Source organism: Diabrotica virgifera, chromosome 4 (assembly GCF_917563875.1).
Source record: "Diabrotica virgifera virgifera chromosome 4, PGI_DIABVI_V3a".
NCBI classification, from domain to species: Eukaryota; Metazoa; Arthropoda; class Insecta; order Coleoptera; family Chrysomelidae; genus Diabrotica; species Diabrotica virgifera.
Window position 1 is genome coordinate 29842553 of NC_065446.1, and position 17874 is coordinate 29860426.

Sequence of the window (17874 nt, forward strand, 5' to 3'; positions counted from 1 at the left end):
CAACATTCAAACTTCCCTTTCCCCATTCCAAATTGCCAAGCCAATCAGAAACATTTCTCTTTCCACATTCCTCTTTTTCATTCGAAAAACCAGGCATTCTTTCAAACAATACTTCTATTCATCCTAATCACTTTCCGGAAATTATACAAATACTCTTGTGCTTAAAACAAACAGACTTAAAATTCCAAATCTCTCTACCTTTATTTTTCTATAAACTAATAATTACAACTACCTGTGGATTTTACCTTCCCGTAACAAACAATCTTTTTAAATTATAATCCGAAATAAATTGTCATTTCACTTCACTGTATTTACAAATGTCTTTAAGTCTTCAGGGAAAACTCTTTAAGGAGAAACCCACTGCGTAAAAGCTACCTTCTACTAAATAGTTACAAATCAATATACCGGGTGTATCAAATTTGTGCCCTCGTTATAATTAAAAATTTAAATTGTTACTCTATCTTTGATTGATAAAGTGATACATAATAGTATATTCGTCTTCTCTGTGCTTATATATTGTAAAAGCCAGAGATACGGGATGCAGCCAGAAAGCAGTTTCTTAACGAAAAGTCTTGGATTTAAAATATTGTTTATTATTTTTATTTCAGTTATTTTAATTGTTTTAATTGTAGTAAATTTTGTATCTAGGGCTTTTTATCTGCCTCGTTTTACGAGAGACGTCGCTGTTTTGCGTCTCAAACGTGGAATCATTGCTTCGCGGTGATTTCCCTTAAATAGGGAAAACAGAAACTGCCTTTACCTATATAATTTGTTTAAAATATAAATAATAAAGTAATCCGGAAATTACTGTCCCGGACATACAGCGATTCCGCTTTAAGTGTCGTCCTAGGCTTTTATAAGATTAGTTATACCTACTTAATTCGCTCAGCCGAGATTCATTTTGACACATTCGGAATAGGAAACATACAACACAAAAATTCCTACCTCACACTATTAACTGCTCAAATCAACTTAATCTTTCATTAAAAAAAGAAGAAGTATTGGAAATAGTGGGAGTGTATACTAAACTCATAAAATTTTGTGGAATTTATTTCTACAAAGTATTTTTATTTTGTACAATAAATAATTTTCTCATTTGTTATCAATACATTATAATGGAGTAAATATATAATTATTGATTGGCGTAAGGTTTATGTTATTTATTTTTGTTTACTATTAATAATATTGGCTATGAGCAGGTATGTTTGGTTGTGTAGTAATTTCCAGTCACGTCTAGCAACCTAACTTCCCAAAAAATAAATTACCAACGTCACTAGACAGTTGTGTCTCAGATTAGCGAATCGACTTTAACTCACTACATCCGTGCACGTGCCACAATAAATTGATGTGAGGTTAGGTACAGTCGGAAAAATGAAAGATTACCTATGAACGATCACATTAATCACCTATTTGGTATCTGCTGTCATATTCTATAAATAACAAACGAGAGAGAAACAAATACAAAATAGGTGATTGATGTGATGGTTCATGGGTAATCTTTCATTTTTCCGACTGTAATTTCATCGTTTTACGATACCAGTGTTACCGATTGGCGACAGTAGATTATAAATTACTGAAATATCTCACATGTAAAAGTGGATTCATTTGTATCCATCAATAAACACGAACTAGTGTTCGGGAACTAAATTTCCTCACAGTGGTGAATGAGGATAAACGTTCTAATATATTCCGTTTTAGTAGATAAGATAAACACTAAAAAATATATTTTGTTTCAGGGAACGGAAAATAGAGGTAGCCCACGTCATTCGATAGCCAGCAATAACAGTTCCAATCTGTCAACGCCTCCATCTCCACATGCAGATCATCACAACAGTTCTAGTTATGACAGCTAAGAATATTATTGAAGTGTGTGATCTGCCGTTATTGCTTTTTCGACAAGAAGAAGACTTCGTTTTACATTTGCGAATAACATTTTTGATAAGAGTCGTTGTTTAATATTCGTAACTTGTTCAGAAACTAGTACTTCCTAATTTTAAATTAATTATTTTCAAAATATTTATAGGAACGTGCATTTACATTTCAGTCACTTGCTAGTTCTAAACACTGTATGTATATAAGTAACTGATATATATCAGTTCTCTAGTTAATTTTTCACGTAATTGAGCTAGAGTGATTATCGTGTATTTTGTTTCAAGATCTCCATCGATCGTGCCTTATTTTGGATATAGACTTCTTGTTTCATCCTCCGATCTCCGTTCGATCTCGTTTTCATTCATTCATCTCGTTAAGATCTTCACCCAATCTCATCTGATCATGGATCTTTGCGCCTGTAGTATGCACCGTTGTCAATATTTATCTACTGTTGTAAGTCTTCAGATTATCTAACAATAAAACACTGAAAACGTTTGTTTTCTATACTTCCACAAAATTTATTACAACTATGTGACTACAGCTGTTTCGGCAGAGTGCCTTTCTCAAGTGATATATTTTACAATGTGTTTGCCTTTTTAAGTCTTTAACTGAAGAGGTTGAGGAGTGGGGAGCTGTTTGTCTCGAGTTGGTCATTCAGAATTATATCTGTATTTTTCAATTTATTAATTTCCATAGATTCTAATGAAGATGGCTTAAGGCCTTTATTTTGAATATGCAGAATTGGAAACTCTTCATTAAAAGAATGATTATGATCTAGAAGGTGTAGTGCGTATGTAGAAGTGTCTGTTTTTCTATTGTTGAAAGCCCTTTTGTGTTCTGCTATCCGTTTGTCAAAGGTTCTGCCAGTTTGACCGATTTAAGTTTTCGGCGCCTCAAACGTACTGAGTTGTTTCCGAATGTTGTTATAACTTATGTGAATGTCGTGTTAATGTTAGATGCTTCAGGATAGTTCTCAGTTTTACAGAAAAAATTTTTAACCTGGAGTACTATTTTCGGTAGGTAATACGAAAAATATCGCGAAAACGGTCCAAGCTTATAATCAACAATGGTTTCAGCAGGACAGGGCAACCGGTCACACTGCCAGGGAGTCTCTTCGAATACTGCGCCATCATTTTGGGGGTTGCCACTCACCAGAACGAACGCCACCAGATGCGTACATATGGGGAATGCTGAAGGAGTCAGATAGATCCACCGGCGGCCATTTAGGACTTACGGAATAGAATTAAAAAGCTTTTTTCGTGCCTGAGGCAGTGACGGATATAGAAATTTGCCTTGGAAGGGGAAATCTGCCTTAGGGGGAACATCCAATGAAAAACCAACCAAAAGACATAAAACAGATACAAACTCACATTATATAAAAGACATAAATGATAGTTTATAGGCATTAAGTTCCCTTAATTTTCCTAACTAGGGTGTTTATTGGGTTGAAGTTTTCGTTTTGTGGTTTCGGTTTCATCTCAGGTAATATATTTTTATGTTTGAACAGTTTTTTTCTTTAATTTTGGACCTTGTTAGGAGGTAAATTTGCTCATTTTCCCTCCCCGTAGATCCGCCACTGACCAGAGGATATCTTTAACATCTGTTTTATCGGGAACGTGCGTCGTCGTGAATATTGTTTGCAAGGCTATATCATGTATACTAGATATAAAAATAATCATAAACATTTAAATATTCATTTCAGTACTGTTTATTTTGCCGCATACTGTATATGGACTAGATGCTTTAGTTTTACAATTTTAAGTATCTTCTTCTTTGTCTGCCGTGCTTGTTTTTAAACGTTGGCTATCGTCGTTTTAACAAGCTGATGATATATCAAACAATTCCTCGTCCGTTCGACTTGTCCATTGTCTAAAGTTACGCAGCCAGAACAGTTGTTTTCTTCCAACCCAGCGTTTTCCTTCGATTTTGCCCTGGATGATCAACCGGAGTAAGCGATATTTAGGTCCTCTCATTATATGACCGAAGTATTGGACCTTTCTCATTTTTAGGATGTTGATCAATTCTCGCTCCTTATAGGCGAGCGGGAGCAACCCCTAAAATTACGTTATACTGACCACGAAAATCAACTTTAAGGTGAATGACCAGTATTGGTCATTTGGTATGTTTTCAAGGTCGCTGAATCTGAATATGAAGTTTATTTTAATCTAGAATTAGTGGAACATGTTTAATCGCTGTATCGCAGCATACCTCGCTGTATCTTTAATAGCTGTAAATATTTCCTTTTGAAGATTTTACTGTGTAATTTTTGAAGTATTAACAATGAGATTTGACCAAAATGTTTAATAGTTATTTAACCAACAAGTGTATTAATAAGGGCGATTAACAATTGAGATATTTTAACGCGTGAGCGGAGCGAGCGCGTTAATGTTCGAGATTGTTAATCGCCATTTTAATTCACGAGTTCGTTACAAAACTTTTCCGTCGACCGTACTTTTCAGAAATAAAGATATATCCATCTTTTGATTTTTCAAATACACAGAATTTTAAACAATAAAGTAAATAATGACATACAATGACAGATAGTACTAACAGCGGCTACTTGATTTTAAATTTTTTAGTGGGAATATAAATAGGTATATGTTTGGTTGCCTACACCACAGTCACTGCAAATCACAGAGCGTTTAATTAATTTATGCAAACAATGTATGTTGTGTTGCCTATAATGAAATCGTTTATTAATAGAAAATCATTCATTAATAGGGGTCATCAATCAATGATTTTGAGGGTGTTAAAATTGATCATAAATGGACGGTCGACGGAAAACACATTAAAAAAGGAGTTGTTAATTTTTAAACATTTTGTCGTCAGATTTCGTTAGTTTCATGTTTACTTAAAAAAGTTGAGTGACAAACATTTTAGTTTAAAAATTTAGCCAACACAGCAATAAAACATAATTCATAAAGAAGTTTTTTGGAAAATTTTAAGTCAAAATATTAAATTAAGGAAAAAAGTTATGTGATTTTATAAACGAGCAGCACACCCCAAAAACGCTTATTTCTCGAGATACTGACCAAGCATTGGTGAATGGCTAATTTTTATCATACTTTATGTTTTTGACTGTGCTGAAAACGAAAATTAGGTTCATTTTGAATTTTACGTGGGGGAACATTGGCAAAATCGCAATTTTACCTTTAAAAATAAAAAAATTAAATCACGTTTAATTTTGCGTTTAACTCGCTACAACTCTGTTCCATTTTAATATGTTTTTCTGAAATATTTATCGTATATATTTCTTACCATTCTGAAGGTAGTGGGACCTGTTTCAATATATCTGTCTTATTATAATAAAAGTTATGAATTGTTTAAAGTAAAAAGTGCAGATTCCTGAATTGCAAAGTTTAATCGCAAAAGTTGAGTGACAAAATTTAAAATTTAGCTTTTAATCAAGTTTATTATTTTAAAATATAGAGTACAAAAATCAAAATGTTTTATATAAAAAACAATGGTGCAACTTTTAATTTTAAGAAAAACATTAAGTATTTCATTTATTTTTTTATTTTTAGGGTAAAATTGTGATTTTTGACAATGTTCCCCCTTCTAAAGTTCAAAATAAACCACATTTTCGTTTTCAGTACCATCAAAAACATAAAGTATGATCAAAATTAACCATTCACACACCGTGGTCAGCATCTCGGGAAATAAGCGTTTTTTTGGGGGAGTGTCACTAGTCTAAAAATTCTCATAACTTTTTTCCTATTGCATGTTTTGCCTTCAAATTTTCCAGAAAACTTCCTCATGACTTATGTTTGAATGCTATGTTGATTCAAATTATAAACTAAAAATATGTCACCCAACTATTTTAAGTAAACATGAAACGAACGAAATCTGACGACAAATTGTTTAAAAATTAACAACTTCTCTTTTAATTTGTTTAAAGATCTCGGACAAATCTCGTTATCTAAATTCTTCAAAGATGACACAGTAAAATTTTCAACAGGAAATATCAACAGCGACCAAAAATACAGCGAGGTAAATATGGAAAATCATCAAAATTGATTTTTCGCATCTTTGTACAAAATTTGATTTTTGAACATGTTCCACCAATTCTAGATAAAAATAAACTTCATATTCGGATTCAGCAACCTCGAAAACATAAAGAACGACCAAAATTTGGCATTCACCTATCATGGTCGTTTTTCGATTTCTAAGCCTCAAATTAGGGGTGTGCCGCTTGCCTATTATGGTCTAAGAGCTAGCAACGTTTTCGAGAAATCATTTTAAGACGGCTGATTCTTTAATATATTGTTCCCTATGCTTCCTCGAACACCGTACCGGCCATCTGGCTGCTGATACAGGTTGCGTTCATTACTGCGCAGCACACCTGTACAGGTAAACACAAAATCAGGGTGGAGTGGTAAAGGGGGACCTTTGGCGGTAATGGCCGCCGAAGGATGTTTTATGTAGAATGAAAAATTTATTTGAAGTTATCTAAATAATCCCCAAAGAAAAGTTAATTTTTAGTTATAATTCGTGAAAGTGAAGTAGCTTAGTGTTGTCTGTTATTCTTATTGTAGTAAAATTATGGCAATTTATCTTTATTAAGGAAGAATTATTTTCGAGCATGGTTGCTAATGTGTTTGTTCGTAGTTAAATGGAATAATGGATATTTGAAGAAAAGTTATATATATTATTATTTGTAAGGATAAAAACGTAGGTTGTGCATTGCTTCGAGCAAGACTCGCATAACCTACATGAAATGTGCTGGTAGATGCACTTGTATGCAAGCCAAAAAAACGAAGAAGAAGAAGAAATCAGGGTGATTGATTAGTGTGAAAAAGATTAGTAGATCCGCTATAGTAATAGATAGCAATAAAAGTTAATAACAAAAATTTTAGCCACCTTTGAGATTCACATTACAAAATTAGTTAGAATATTACAGGGTGTTCGATAACACAGTAGCAGACCTAACTTTTGTTTTTTTAAATGGAACACCCCATATTTTATTTTATATTCGAAATCTTCTTAACTTCCCCATCACAAAAATATAAAGGTTTGTTATGTTATACAGAGTATTTACAAAGTTATAACCAATGTTCTATGAAAATCGTAATAAGTTCAGCTCCCTGTATAAATAAAAATAAGCACAACAGCAATGGTTTATTGGTGCCATATTTTTTTATTGATTGTCAAAATTTATAAAAATGGTTGATATTGCTAATTTTTTTTATATCGAATACAGGGTGAGTCAAAACGCAAGTATGTACATTATTTTCACAGTAATTTTAAATAGAACACCCTAATTAATAACTTGCTCTGAAAAATGAAAATATCTCGAAAACTGACAAATTTAGGCATAGGGAATATTATACAAAAATTAAAGTACGGTAATGATATTTTTCGATAGTAATATAAAATACATGGTGTTCTATTTAAAATTTCTGAGAAAAGAATGTACTTGCGTTTTGACTCACCCTGTATTCGATATAAGGAAAATTAGCAATATCAACAATTCTTAAAAATTTTCACAATCAACAAAAAAATATGGCACCAATAAACCATCGCTGTTGTGCTTTTTTTTATTTATACAGGGAGCTGAGCTTGTTCCGATTTTCATAAAAAATTGGTTATAACTTTGTAAAAGCCCTATATAACATAACAAACCTTTATATTTTTCTGATGGGGAAGTTAAGAGGATATCGAATATAAAATAAAATATAGGGTGTTCCATTTAAAAAAACATAAGTTTGGTCTGCCACTATGTTATCGAACACCCTGTAACAATCTAACTAATTTCGTAATGTGAAGCTGAAAGTTGGCCACAATTTTTATTATTAACTTTTATTGCTATCTATTACTATAGCGGATCTACTGAGCTTTATCACATTCATCAATCACCCTATATATTGAATTTAAATTATTTTAGGACGAAAAATGTTTTTGTCATTACTTTTTAAACCACAGAAATGTCTGGCAATTACAGTTCACGTTTCTAATAATGTTTAAAAATTAATGACAAAAAATTTTTCGTCTTACAATAATTTTAAATTCGATATGTTTACCTGTACAAGTTTGCTGCGCAGTAATGAACGCAACCTGTATCAGTAGCCAGATGGCCGGTACGGTGTTCGAGGAGACATAGGGAAAAACTAATGAAAGAATCAGCCGTCTTAAAATGATTTTTTTCCGACGTTGCTAGCTCTTGGTCCATTATGCTTTGTCTCTAGCACACGTTCGTTGGATGTGTGTGCTGTCCACGGGATTCTGAGCATACGACGGTAACACCACAACTCTAACGCTTTTAATTTGTTAAGTAAGTAAAGTAAGTGTTCCTGTAAATATTTTTTAAAAACTTTTATAATCGATATGTCTGATTTAGTTTTTGAACATTTTATATTAGGCTAGACCCGCAGGGATAGTTTTTAAATATAAATATGCCGATCACATTTACCCGATCGGTTAGCCCATCGCGCATGGACCGATTTTACAATAGATCGCTCTAATTTGTTGAGAAATATAATATATTAAGGTTAGTTTATTAACGATATTTCGCTTTGAATATAATACACTCACCGGCACAAAATTCCGCGCACCCAAAATTTTTGATTAAGTTTGACAATGTATAACTTTATTATTTGTACTCCGATTTTCAAGATTTTTGCATCAGTTTGTAGGTGCACGTATTGATGTTGTTTGTTATTATGCCGGTAACAAATTTTTTTTGCTTAGATGGCATTACACGAGGGTGAATGGAAGCGTTGTATTTTCTCCATGGTGTATGGAAGAACTTTAAAAAATTCTGTGGAGAAATTGGAGGGCTGATTTTGTTTCATACTCATTTTGTATTATCCTGGAGGTATCTCTAAGATTTTGTTTTTTTGAATTATCCGAATATCTCTTTTCTTGTAAGAGCTGTACAACTTTTTGTAAATAAAAACACTGATTGACTTATAAACATAAATATCTTAAATAGTGGTTGGATTGAGCTTTTGAGCATTTATGGGACGAATTAAAAATAGCTATTTGCCGTCATCCTAGGCCTCCAGAAAATTTGGTACAGTTATGGCCTTGGTAGAGGAATATCGGGCCATTCCCCAGACAAGGATAACACATCTTTATTCGATGCCAAACAGATTGCGAGCAGTCGTTGCTGCAAGAGGTGGACATACCCGCTGTTGAATTGTTTTGTTTTGTTCTTAATTTTGTTTTGTGTTGTTAATTTTAGTGCGTTTAATATTTTTAATTAAATAAACATAAAGTAGTGGTTTTATTTATAGCTTTTACAAGAAAAGAGATATTTGGATAATTCAAAAAAACAAAATCTTAGGGATACCTCCAGGATAATACAAAAGGAGTATGTACCAAAATCAGCCCTCCAATTTTTCCACAGAATTTTTTAAAACTTGGAGAAAATACAACGCTTCCATTCACCCCGTATAATGCCATCTAATCAAAAAAATTTTGTTACCGGAATAATAACAAATGACATCAATACATGTACCTACAAACTGATGCAAGAATCTTAAAAATCGGAGTACAAATAATAAAGTTATAAATTGTCAAAATCAAAAATTTTGGGTGGCGGAATTTTGTGCCGGTGAGTGTAGATATATTTGTCAACAGTATTGAGCCTATCGCAATCGGATGGCAAATATATGTGACAGCAGATTATTTAATCGGCCGATTAGAGGGTTCATGCGCACTTTTCCAATATAGCAAAATCGTTCATGCGCGGCTAGCCTTAGTAGACATGATTAGTTACCTCAACGAATTTCAAACAATAAACAAAAACGATATTATAAATATTAGTTTTAGTAACGGCACTGTACTTATTTTTATGTAAATTAGTTTTTGATTTAATTTGTTTATAATTTTATTAAGATACCAATGTAAAATACCAGTCAATTAAGTGTTGTAAAATTGTTTTCTAAAAAGTATATTAGTATTTTTCAATATATTCAGTTTTAAGCAATACATCATTTTTAAATTAAGTAAAAACTGATGTGTTGTCGTGAGTTTTTTTATATATTTTATATTTATATTTATTTATTTGTCTTGTTTTTAACATTTTCACTAACGTTAATAATGGAAGTGAAGTTAAATACGCGTTTACACATGTCAGAAAACTCTACCGAATGATGCAAGCCACTAACACTAAGATGGTGACCTGCTGCAACAAAAGAAAGAAAAATAATTTCTAGCGCAAAATATAGCTAACGTCAATTATGGTAAGGTTTCGCCGCGCAGTTTTTCAACATTCATTTTTAACGCCATTCTTCTTGATATGCTTATCCATGACAAATGTTGATGATCATCATGGCAATCTTTAACTCATCTGCAGCAGCGCGGCAAAGCTGTACAGATGTTGTGTTGTTAAACCACGTTCTGAATTTCTTTAACCAGGATGCTTTTCTTCTTCGTGGACCTCGCTTTCCAAATATTTTTCCTTGCAGGATGGCTTGTAGGAGGGCATATCTGGATTGATTTCGCATAATGTGTCCGAAGTAATCTAACTTTCGAGATTTGATGGTGGTCATTATCTCTGGGTTCTTCTTCATTCTTCTGGGGACCTCTTCATTTGTGGCCCCGGTCATTCCACGGGATTTTAAGAATTCTCCGATATAGCCACAATTCAAATGCTTCTAATCTTCTGCACATATCTTCGTTCAAGGTCCATGATTCAATGCCATAGAAAAACAGAGAATACGTAGCATCGCAGCATTCTTACTTTTATGCCAAGAGAGGTTGTGGCTCTTGAATAAGGCTCCCATGCAGACTAAGGGCCAATTTCTCATATCGAGTTCAACTCCAGTTTAACCTGAACTTTTAGTGAACGTCAGTTTAAAGTCAAAATCGTCTTTCTCAAGTCACGTTCAACCGATGGCAGTTTAAACTTGAACGCTGGAATTCGGCCGTTCAAAGATTTCCGAACCCAGTTCAGATGATTTCATGGATTACGCATGCGTTGTATTAACACGAAACGCTGTCATAATATAAATATAACCTATTTTATTATATTAAGCCTAACGATAAACGATAACATTATTTTTGTTTTGTTAACATTTATTTATAATTATTAAAATGACTATTTGACTATAAATTCTTAAATTTAACTTTATTCAAAAACAGCATAAAAAAGGTCGTACAAAATGGCGATAGTTTTTAACTTTTGCCATCTATTGGCATTTCTCGAAAGCTGTAGAACGTGCACTGACATGAACGTGCAATGGGAAATGCATTCCAAACAAAACCAAAGTTCATCGGTGAAATTTGATCAACTGAACCATAAATTAACGCAGGTATGAGAAATCGACCCTAAGGTTGATATAGCTTTTCCGATGCGCGCTATTATCTCTTGGTTGTTGGTCCGTTTATTATGGTCCCGAGATAGTGATATGCAACACTCTTTCTACAGGGGTTTAGTTGATGTAGAGTTGACCTTAACGGCATTGGTTAAATAAATTGTGGCAAAGTAAAAATACGTTTATATTAGACACTCCTTACATAAATGTCGAAGGTCAAACATAAATTCGCTTTCGTACTTACATACTGAGAGAAATTACTAGTTTATGGCATTGATAAGTATACATTTCTAGAAATGCTGAATCTGAGATAAACGTACGGTCCGTTTACATATTTTTTTTGTTACACATTTAATTTACAATCTGCTTCATCGAAGCTATAAGTAAATAGTTTGAATGTTAAATACATGAGGGAGAAGTTGCCCTGTGGCAACCCTCCTATTATAATTTTTACATTAGATCATAATATATTTATTTAATTTATTAAATCTGTTGGCCATAGTTTCTTCAGTCGTCTTGCGAATTCGGGAGGAGTGTTTAGCAGTCTTGCTTCATCATTTGGATGACTTCTCAGTCCATCAAGGTAGCTCATTGTGATTCTTTGAATTTCTTCCTCTACCAAAGGTGTAGCTGAGTCCTTATGTAGAGTTTTATTGCTTACATACCAGGGTGCGTTGAATATCATCCTCAATATTTTTGATTGGACTCTTTGTATTATCTTGATATTTGATGGCTTTGAGCAACCCCAGAGTTGAACACCATAGGTCCAAATTGGTTTTATCATAGTTTTATACAGGAGCAGTTTATTTTCAATATTGAGTTTTGACTTTCGACCAATAGGCCAGAGAATGGTTAGTCCCAAATATTTGACTTGTGTGTGCTGACTGGTAATTGTGTATCATTAAATGTTATTATTGGACATATATACCTTCGGTTTGTAAATGTAATTTGGGTTGACTTCGTTTCATTTACTTTCACCTTCCATTTGTTGAGCCATGTTCCCAATTGGCCAAGGTGGTTTTGCAGTTGTGCAGACGCCATAATGGGGTACTCATTGACAGCGATTATGGTGGTGTCATCAGCGAATGTTGAGATTTGGGTGGTTTCAGTGGTTGGGATATCTGCGGTTAATAATAGGTAAAGGAGAGAACCCAGGACGCTACCCTGCGGTACGCCTGATTTAATGGGAAAATATGTGGAAGTTGCTGTGTTATATTTTACTTGAAAGTAACGATCTTCAATGTAGGATTTCATAATTAGGTAGTAGGGGGTTGGAAGAATACTTTTGAGTTTGTATAAGAGTCCAGTATGCCATACTCTATCAAATGCCTTTTCTACATCTAAGAATGCCGCTCTGCAATATTTTTTTCCTCAATAGCAATAAGGATTTTTGTTATAATTATATGAGTCTAGTGTGTTGTGGAGTGTCTCTCTCTAAAACCAAACTGGTGTCTGGGTATTTCTACATCATAGTGTGTGGGTTTACATATACACAGAAATTTATATTTTGTGGATTCTTGACAGTACTATCCTGTATCATCTTTCTTTGGAAAGTGTTTATTATATCTCGCCATGCTGAACGCATCTATTAGTAAACGCAAGAGATGACAAAAAGAATGCTAAAAACAGCAGAGATGAAAACCTTTTCGAAAAATCGATTATAAGACACTATGGGACAGAGCTAGAAGTATAGATATACGACGGAGATGCAAGGTGGACATCATTAAGAACCGGGTAAAAACAGAAGAGTAGAATGGAACAACTACATAACCCGAATAACAACAAATGGATTAGTAAGGATGACGAGACACGGTTTCCAAATATGAAGACGATCAGTGGTAAGACCACGAAAACGATAGAATAATAACTACTGAAGGCACATTGAAAAAACAGACAAAGTTATGTCCGCACAAAAAGAAGATGAAGAAGATTTATAAATGGGTTGGGACCATGCCAAAACTGCCTATTTTGTTCTGGAGATGATAGCTGCATTGTTAGGATATATCTATATTGGATGCTGACCATTTATCCTCACTTCCACGAAAAAAAATGTCAAACCCTGCTTTCTTCTTTAAAAGGAAACGGTAGACGTTCCTTTTTTTTCTATTTTTTTTAAATACTAAGAATTAAAAAGAATTTTACTAAACAAAAATGTTGTCCGACATTGCTCCAACGGTGCCTTGATAAAATTAACTTTTGTATTAAAACTTCTTCGATTATTAGCACACAAAACATGCTATCTTAATCAGCACATATAATTAGATGGTTTTGGATTAAATATCCGCCAAAAACAACTTAAGGGGAGCCAAAGTCCGAAAATTAATTTTTTAAGTTTTTTGGGTTATGATTGAAAATTATTCTCTGGAATCTTCTCTTTCCAACGATATATACCACATTATAGTAGAAAATATCCATGGTTACAGAATTATATGTTTTTTAAACGTCTGCACTCAACTCACCGGTAGCTTTCTTTATAGCCTTTTATATATTATTATAGTTTTATGTTTTTTATGTTGGGGGTAAGTATACTCCGTATAATTTACTTACCGTTGCACGTCATCCGCGTCATAGCCCGTGACATCACATTATACCAACACGAAATATTTAGGCGGTAGGTGTGTTCTTTTTTAGAATCATTTTGCCGAGTACACTGGCATTACAGCCACTAGACATATTTTATTATGTACGCGTAGAAATAATATTTAGATTTCTATTAATGTAACTTAAAGAAATACACAATAATATTTTTCATTTAATTTGTATAAATGGATTATAAAGCGTTTTTATGAAGCACATTTGTTCGGAACACACTGTAACTGTAATCCAACGAAGGTGATATTTTGGCATAAATTGGTAACATTTATTTGACAGTTGCGGTGATGACACTTAATATTTGTTTTTATTCTTTACTATAAGTATTTGTTTCTTTATATTTACTGTTTTTATTATGTACTTTAACGTAAGTTTATAACTTATTTCTTGTTTTCTATTTCTAAAGTTTTTATTTATTTACATTGAATATTAATTTGTTTTACTGTATAATCCACTTCCGCAAAAATTATGTGATGTATTTGATTTAAAATGAATTCAAGAATTTTTTGTAATTGGGCAACAATGTCAACTTAGATCTCTAACGTAAATAATGACGTGCAACGGTAAGTAAATTAGACGGACTGTATTCGCGGGGTGCAAGTACTTGGAAGGGAAACGAGAAACGACCGTGCGCGAGTCGCGGAGAAATATTGCAACTATCTTAAATAATTCATATTGTCAATTGAAATTGTCAAATTGACGTATATTTCATACCGTCTGTCATTGAAGCAAGAAAATTATATATTGCTCCACAATATTGATATGATATGCAATTATTATATAAAGGTAAATTTAATTAATTGTATTTTGAGTGCAGTACTGTATTTTAATAACTCATTTTATTTACTACATACAATTGTTCACGTTTTCATAACATAACCTGAATCTTATTTTTTCTTCTTACTATTTTTTTGGACTATGGCCTTGACAATTATCCAGTAACCAGGACTAATATAATTGGCCAATATAATTAAAAGTGCGAATAAAAGTACAGAGCGTAGAAATAGGGGTCGCTTTGCCGAACTTGCACGGTCCCAATAAGCCTAACTTCAAGTTTGTGAGATCGCCACCCTTGTTCAAATTTAAAAATAATTTGTTCAAAAATTTTTAGTTATTTTTGTGTAAAACTTTTTTATTTTCCTTTTTACGATAAAATGTAATAGTAATAACGTTGTATGCAATTTAATTTGCTACAAATATGTCTGATAAAATTTACTGTAGTGTTGCTAGTTTACGAGATAAAACGCGAAAACCCTTTGCACCCGTTTTTGCAAGTTGGCTGCCGGGGGGCAACAAACTTGAACTTAAGCTTATAATAATCCCCTACACGCCAAAAAAATAATATTGCGTCCTTTGAAAATCCAACATTAAATGCAACGTTTTCATGGACTAATACTGATCAACTAACACTTCTCAGATAGTCTACAGAATGATTGTGCGGTTTCTAAATGTATCACCGGGGGGAGCATTTTTGAGACTCTCGAAAATACGTATTTTTGCGCACCTCATCATAATTGACGTTTGACAGCAAATTTTTTTAAATTAGTACGGGATCAAACTAGACTTTATCAAAAGATATGAGGTGACAAGAAACTCCTAAAGAAGAACATAGCATCTGTCAACCTATTTACTCACCCAATTGGTTTGTTTCATATTTTTTTTTATATTATTTTTATGTTTCATATTATTTTTTGCTTTTTCATATTCGATGAACTGGCAACTTACTTGGATGAGTTGACTGGTACGTCTAAACGCGTCTTAACAATTTATTAGTCATAGAATGAAGTATTTAAAATATTCTTATATTTATTATATAACCACATTTTAGTACAATTTATTTTTTCTTTTTGAGGTAAATTACTATGAGACAATATAGTATTTGTGAGGAGTGACTAATTAACAATAACAATTTACTTCCTAATTTACTCTACTAATTCTAGTCACTTTTGCAAATACATTATTTAAATTTTGAACATATTATGGTGCATAATTAATAAAATATTTATTCATAGGTCTCTCAAAAGAGTATGTTTTTAGCAAGCACTTGATTAGTTACATGATACTAGTAGACGTTTTTATATTATTACATTACAGAATTACTGAAAAAGTTCAATTTTTAATAAAGCGAAAGATTTCATTAAAGAAAAATATCTTCTTTTTTAGTGCCTTCCCTTCAGCGATAACTGTGAAATAATAATTGGTCGGAATCTAAAAGTGCTTTTATATTCTAGGCCAGGGTAATAAGGCAAAAATATACCCTGTTCGTGACACTCGAGCAGCCAGGGTACTGAAGCGTTTTTTCGACAGGTAATACCTATAAGAACAAATTGTAACTATTTCCTGCGTAGGATCTGGCGGCCATTTTTATTTATAAACAATTTAATGTCGAAAAACGGCATTTTTTCCGTTTTTTCTCAAATCAATGGAAAACAGTGTACCTTGTGGTTACATTAGTACAAACATCTTCGTGAGCATGGAAAAATCTTTAAAATGACGTATTACACAGATTGATATACTGATTTATTGTTAATATAATTGAGAAAAAAGGTCTAAATTGCAAAAAAAATAATTTTGCAATAACTATTGTAAAAATTAGTATATGGCTTTGAAATTTTTGTCAAATGAGGGTTCTGTAAATAAATAAATAAATAAATAAATAATAGCTTTATTGTCCAACAGGTATCCATTTATAGGACAATTTTACACTAATTATAAACTAAATTTTAAAGAAAAGAAAAAAGAAAAGATAATTACCAAGTGAATTAAGAATTCAAATGAGACTTATACCCATTCTGCCATTCTGACAAGTTGACTTATACTACAGTTGAATATATCACAATAGTTTACCAAACAATTATAATTTTCACACATAACAAATATGGGGGAGTTTAATATCAGGTTTGTTCTAGCTTGTGTAGTTCTGAACGTGGAAACATTTCTAACAGGATAAGAAGGTACATTAAAATTTATTTGTTTGAGAATATCGGGGCAGTCAATTAAATTATGCAGCAATTTAAATAAAAATATTAGTGAAGCACAATTTCGCCTCATTTCTAATGAAACCATATCTAAACTATTACACAGCTCACTATTTATGCAGCCTCTCTCTGGATATATGCCGTTAATCTTAAATGATAAATATTTCAAAAATTTACGCTGCACCTTCTCAATCAACTGCACATGTGAATTATAAAATGGAGACCAAATTATAGACGCATATTCTAATTTACAACGTACATAAGAGAAATATAGTAATTTGACAGTTTTTATGTTAGTAATATTTCGGCTATTTCTGACTACAAATCCATATGATTTAAGTGCTTCAGAAACTTTTAAAGATATATGTTCAGTAAATGAAAGTTTACAGTCGAAAATTATGCCAAGATCTTTAATTTTATTCACATGTTCCAGTTCGCTACCATCAATAGCATAAACATAGTTTATACTATTATGTTTCCTTGAGTAACTTACAACTTTGCATTTATTTGCATTAAGATTTAAATAGTTTTCTTTGCACCATTAATGCACACCACTCAGTTCATTCTGGATAGTGTGACAATCATTGATATCGTTAATTTCTAAGTAAACTTTTAAATCATCTGCATAACACAAACAGGGTACAGAAATTTTCTCACATAAGTCATTAATAAATAACACAAACAAGAGTGGGCCTAGATTTGATCCTTGTGGGACTCCAGATGAAGGTATGTATTTGTGAGAGTTATAACCATTATAAGATACAAATTGAGTTCTACCAGACAAATAGGATTTTATGAAAGCGACAGCATCTTTAGAAAAACCAAAAAGGGACAATTTGGAAAGAAGAACTCCATGATGAATTTTGTCAAAGGCCTTTGAAAAGTCAGTATATATAACATCAACTTGGGATCTCCTATCCAACGCTTCAGATATGTACTGTGTTATTCCCAATAAGTTTGTAACTGTGGATCGATTAGCAATGAATCCATGCTGATATTGTGAAATTTGATTACGAGTGAAAGAGTATATACGATTATAAAGTATGATTTCAAAAATTTTGGATAAATTGCATATAATAGATATGGGCCTATAATTTTCTACACAACATTTTTCCCCATTTTTATAAACAGGACATACCTTTGATTCCTTCCAGATACTTGGATACTGTTTG

General features: G+C 32.6%; 1 protein-coding gene across 3 annotated transcripts in view; it reads left to right on the plus strand.

The window, feature by feature from the left end:
• LOC114349379 (serine/threonine-protein kinase Genghis Khan) overlaps positions 1–15872 on the plus strand; it is a 217796-nt gene extending 201924 nt beyond the window's left edge. For all 3 annotated transcript variants that reach the window (XM_050648108.1, XM_050648111.1, XM_050648109.1), the window contains one exon: positions 1737–15872. In XM_050648108.1, the coding sequence (XP_050504065.1) occupies positions 1737–1853 (117 nt within the window). In that variant the 3' untranslated portion in view covers positions 1854–15872. The remainder of the gene's footprint in view (positions 1–1736) is intronic.
• The last annotated feature ends 2002 nt before the right edge of the window (positions 15873–17874 follow it).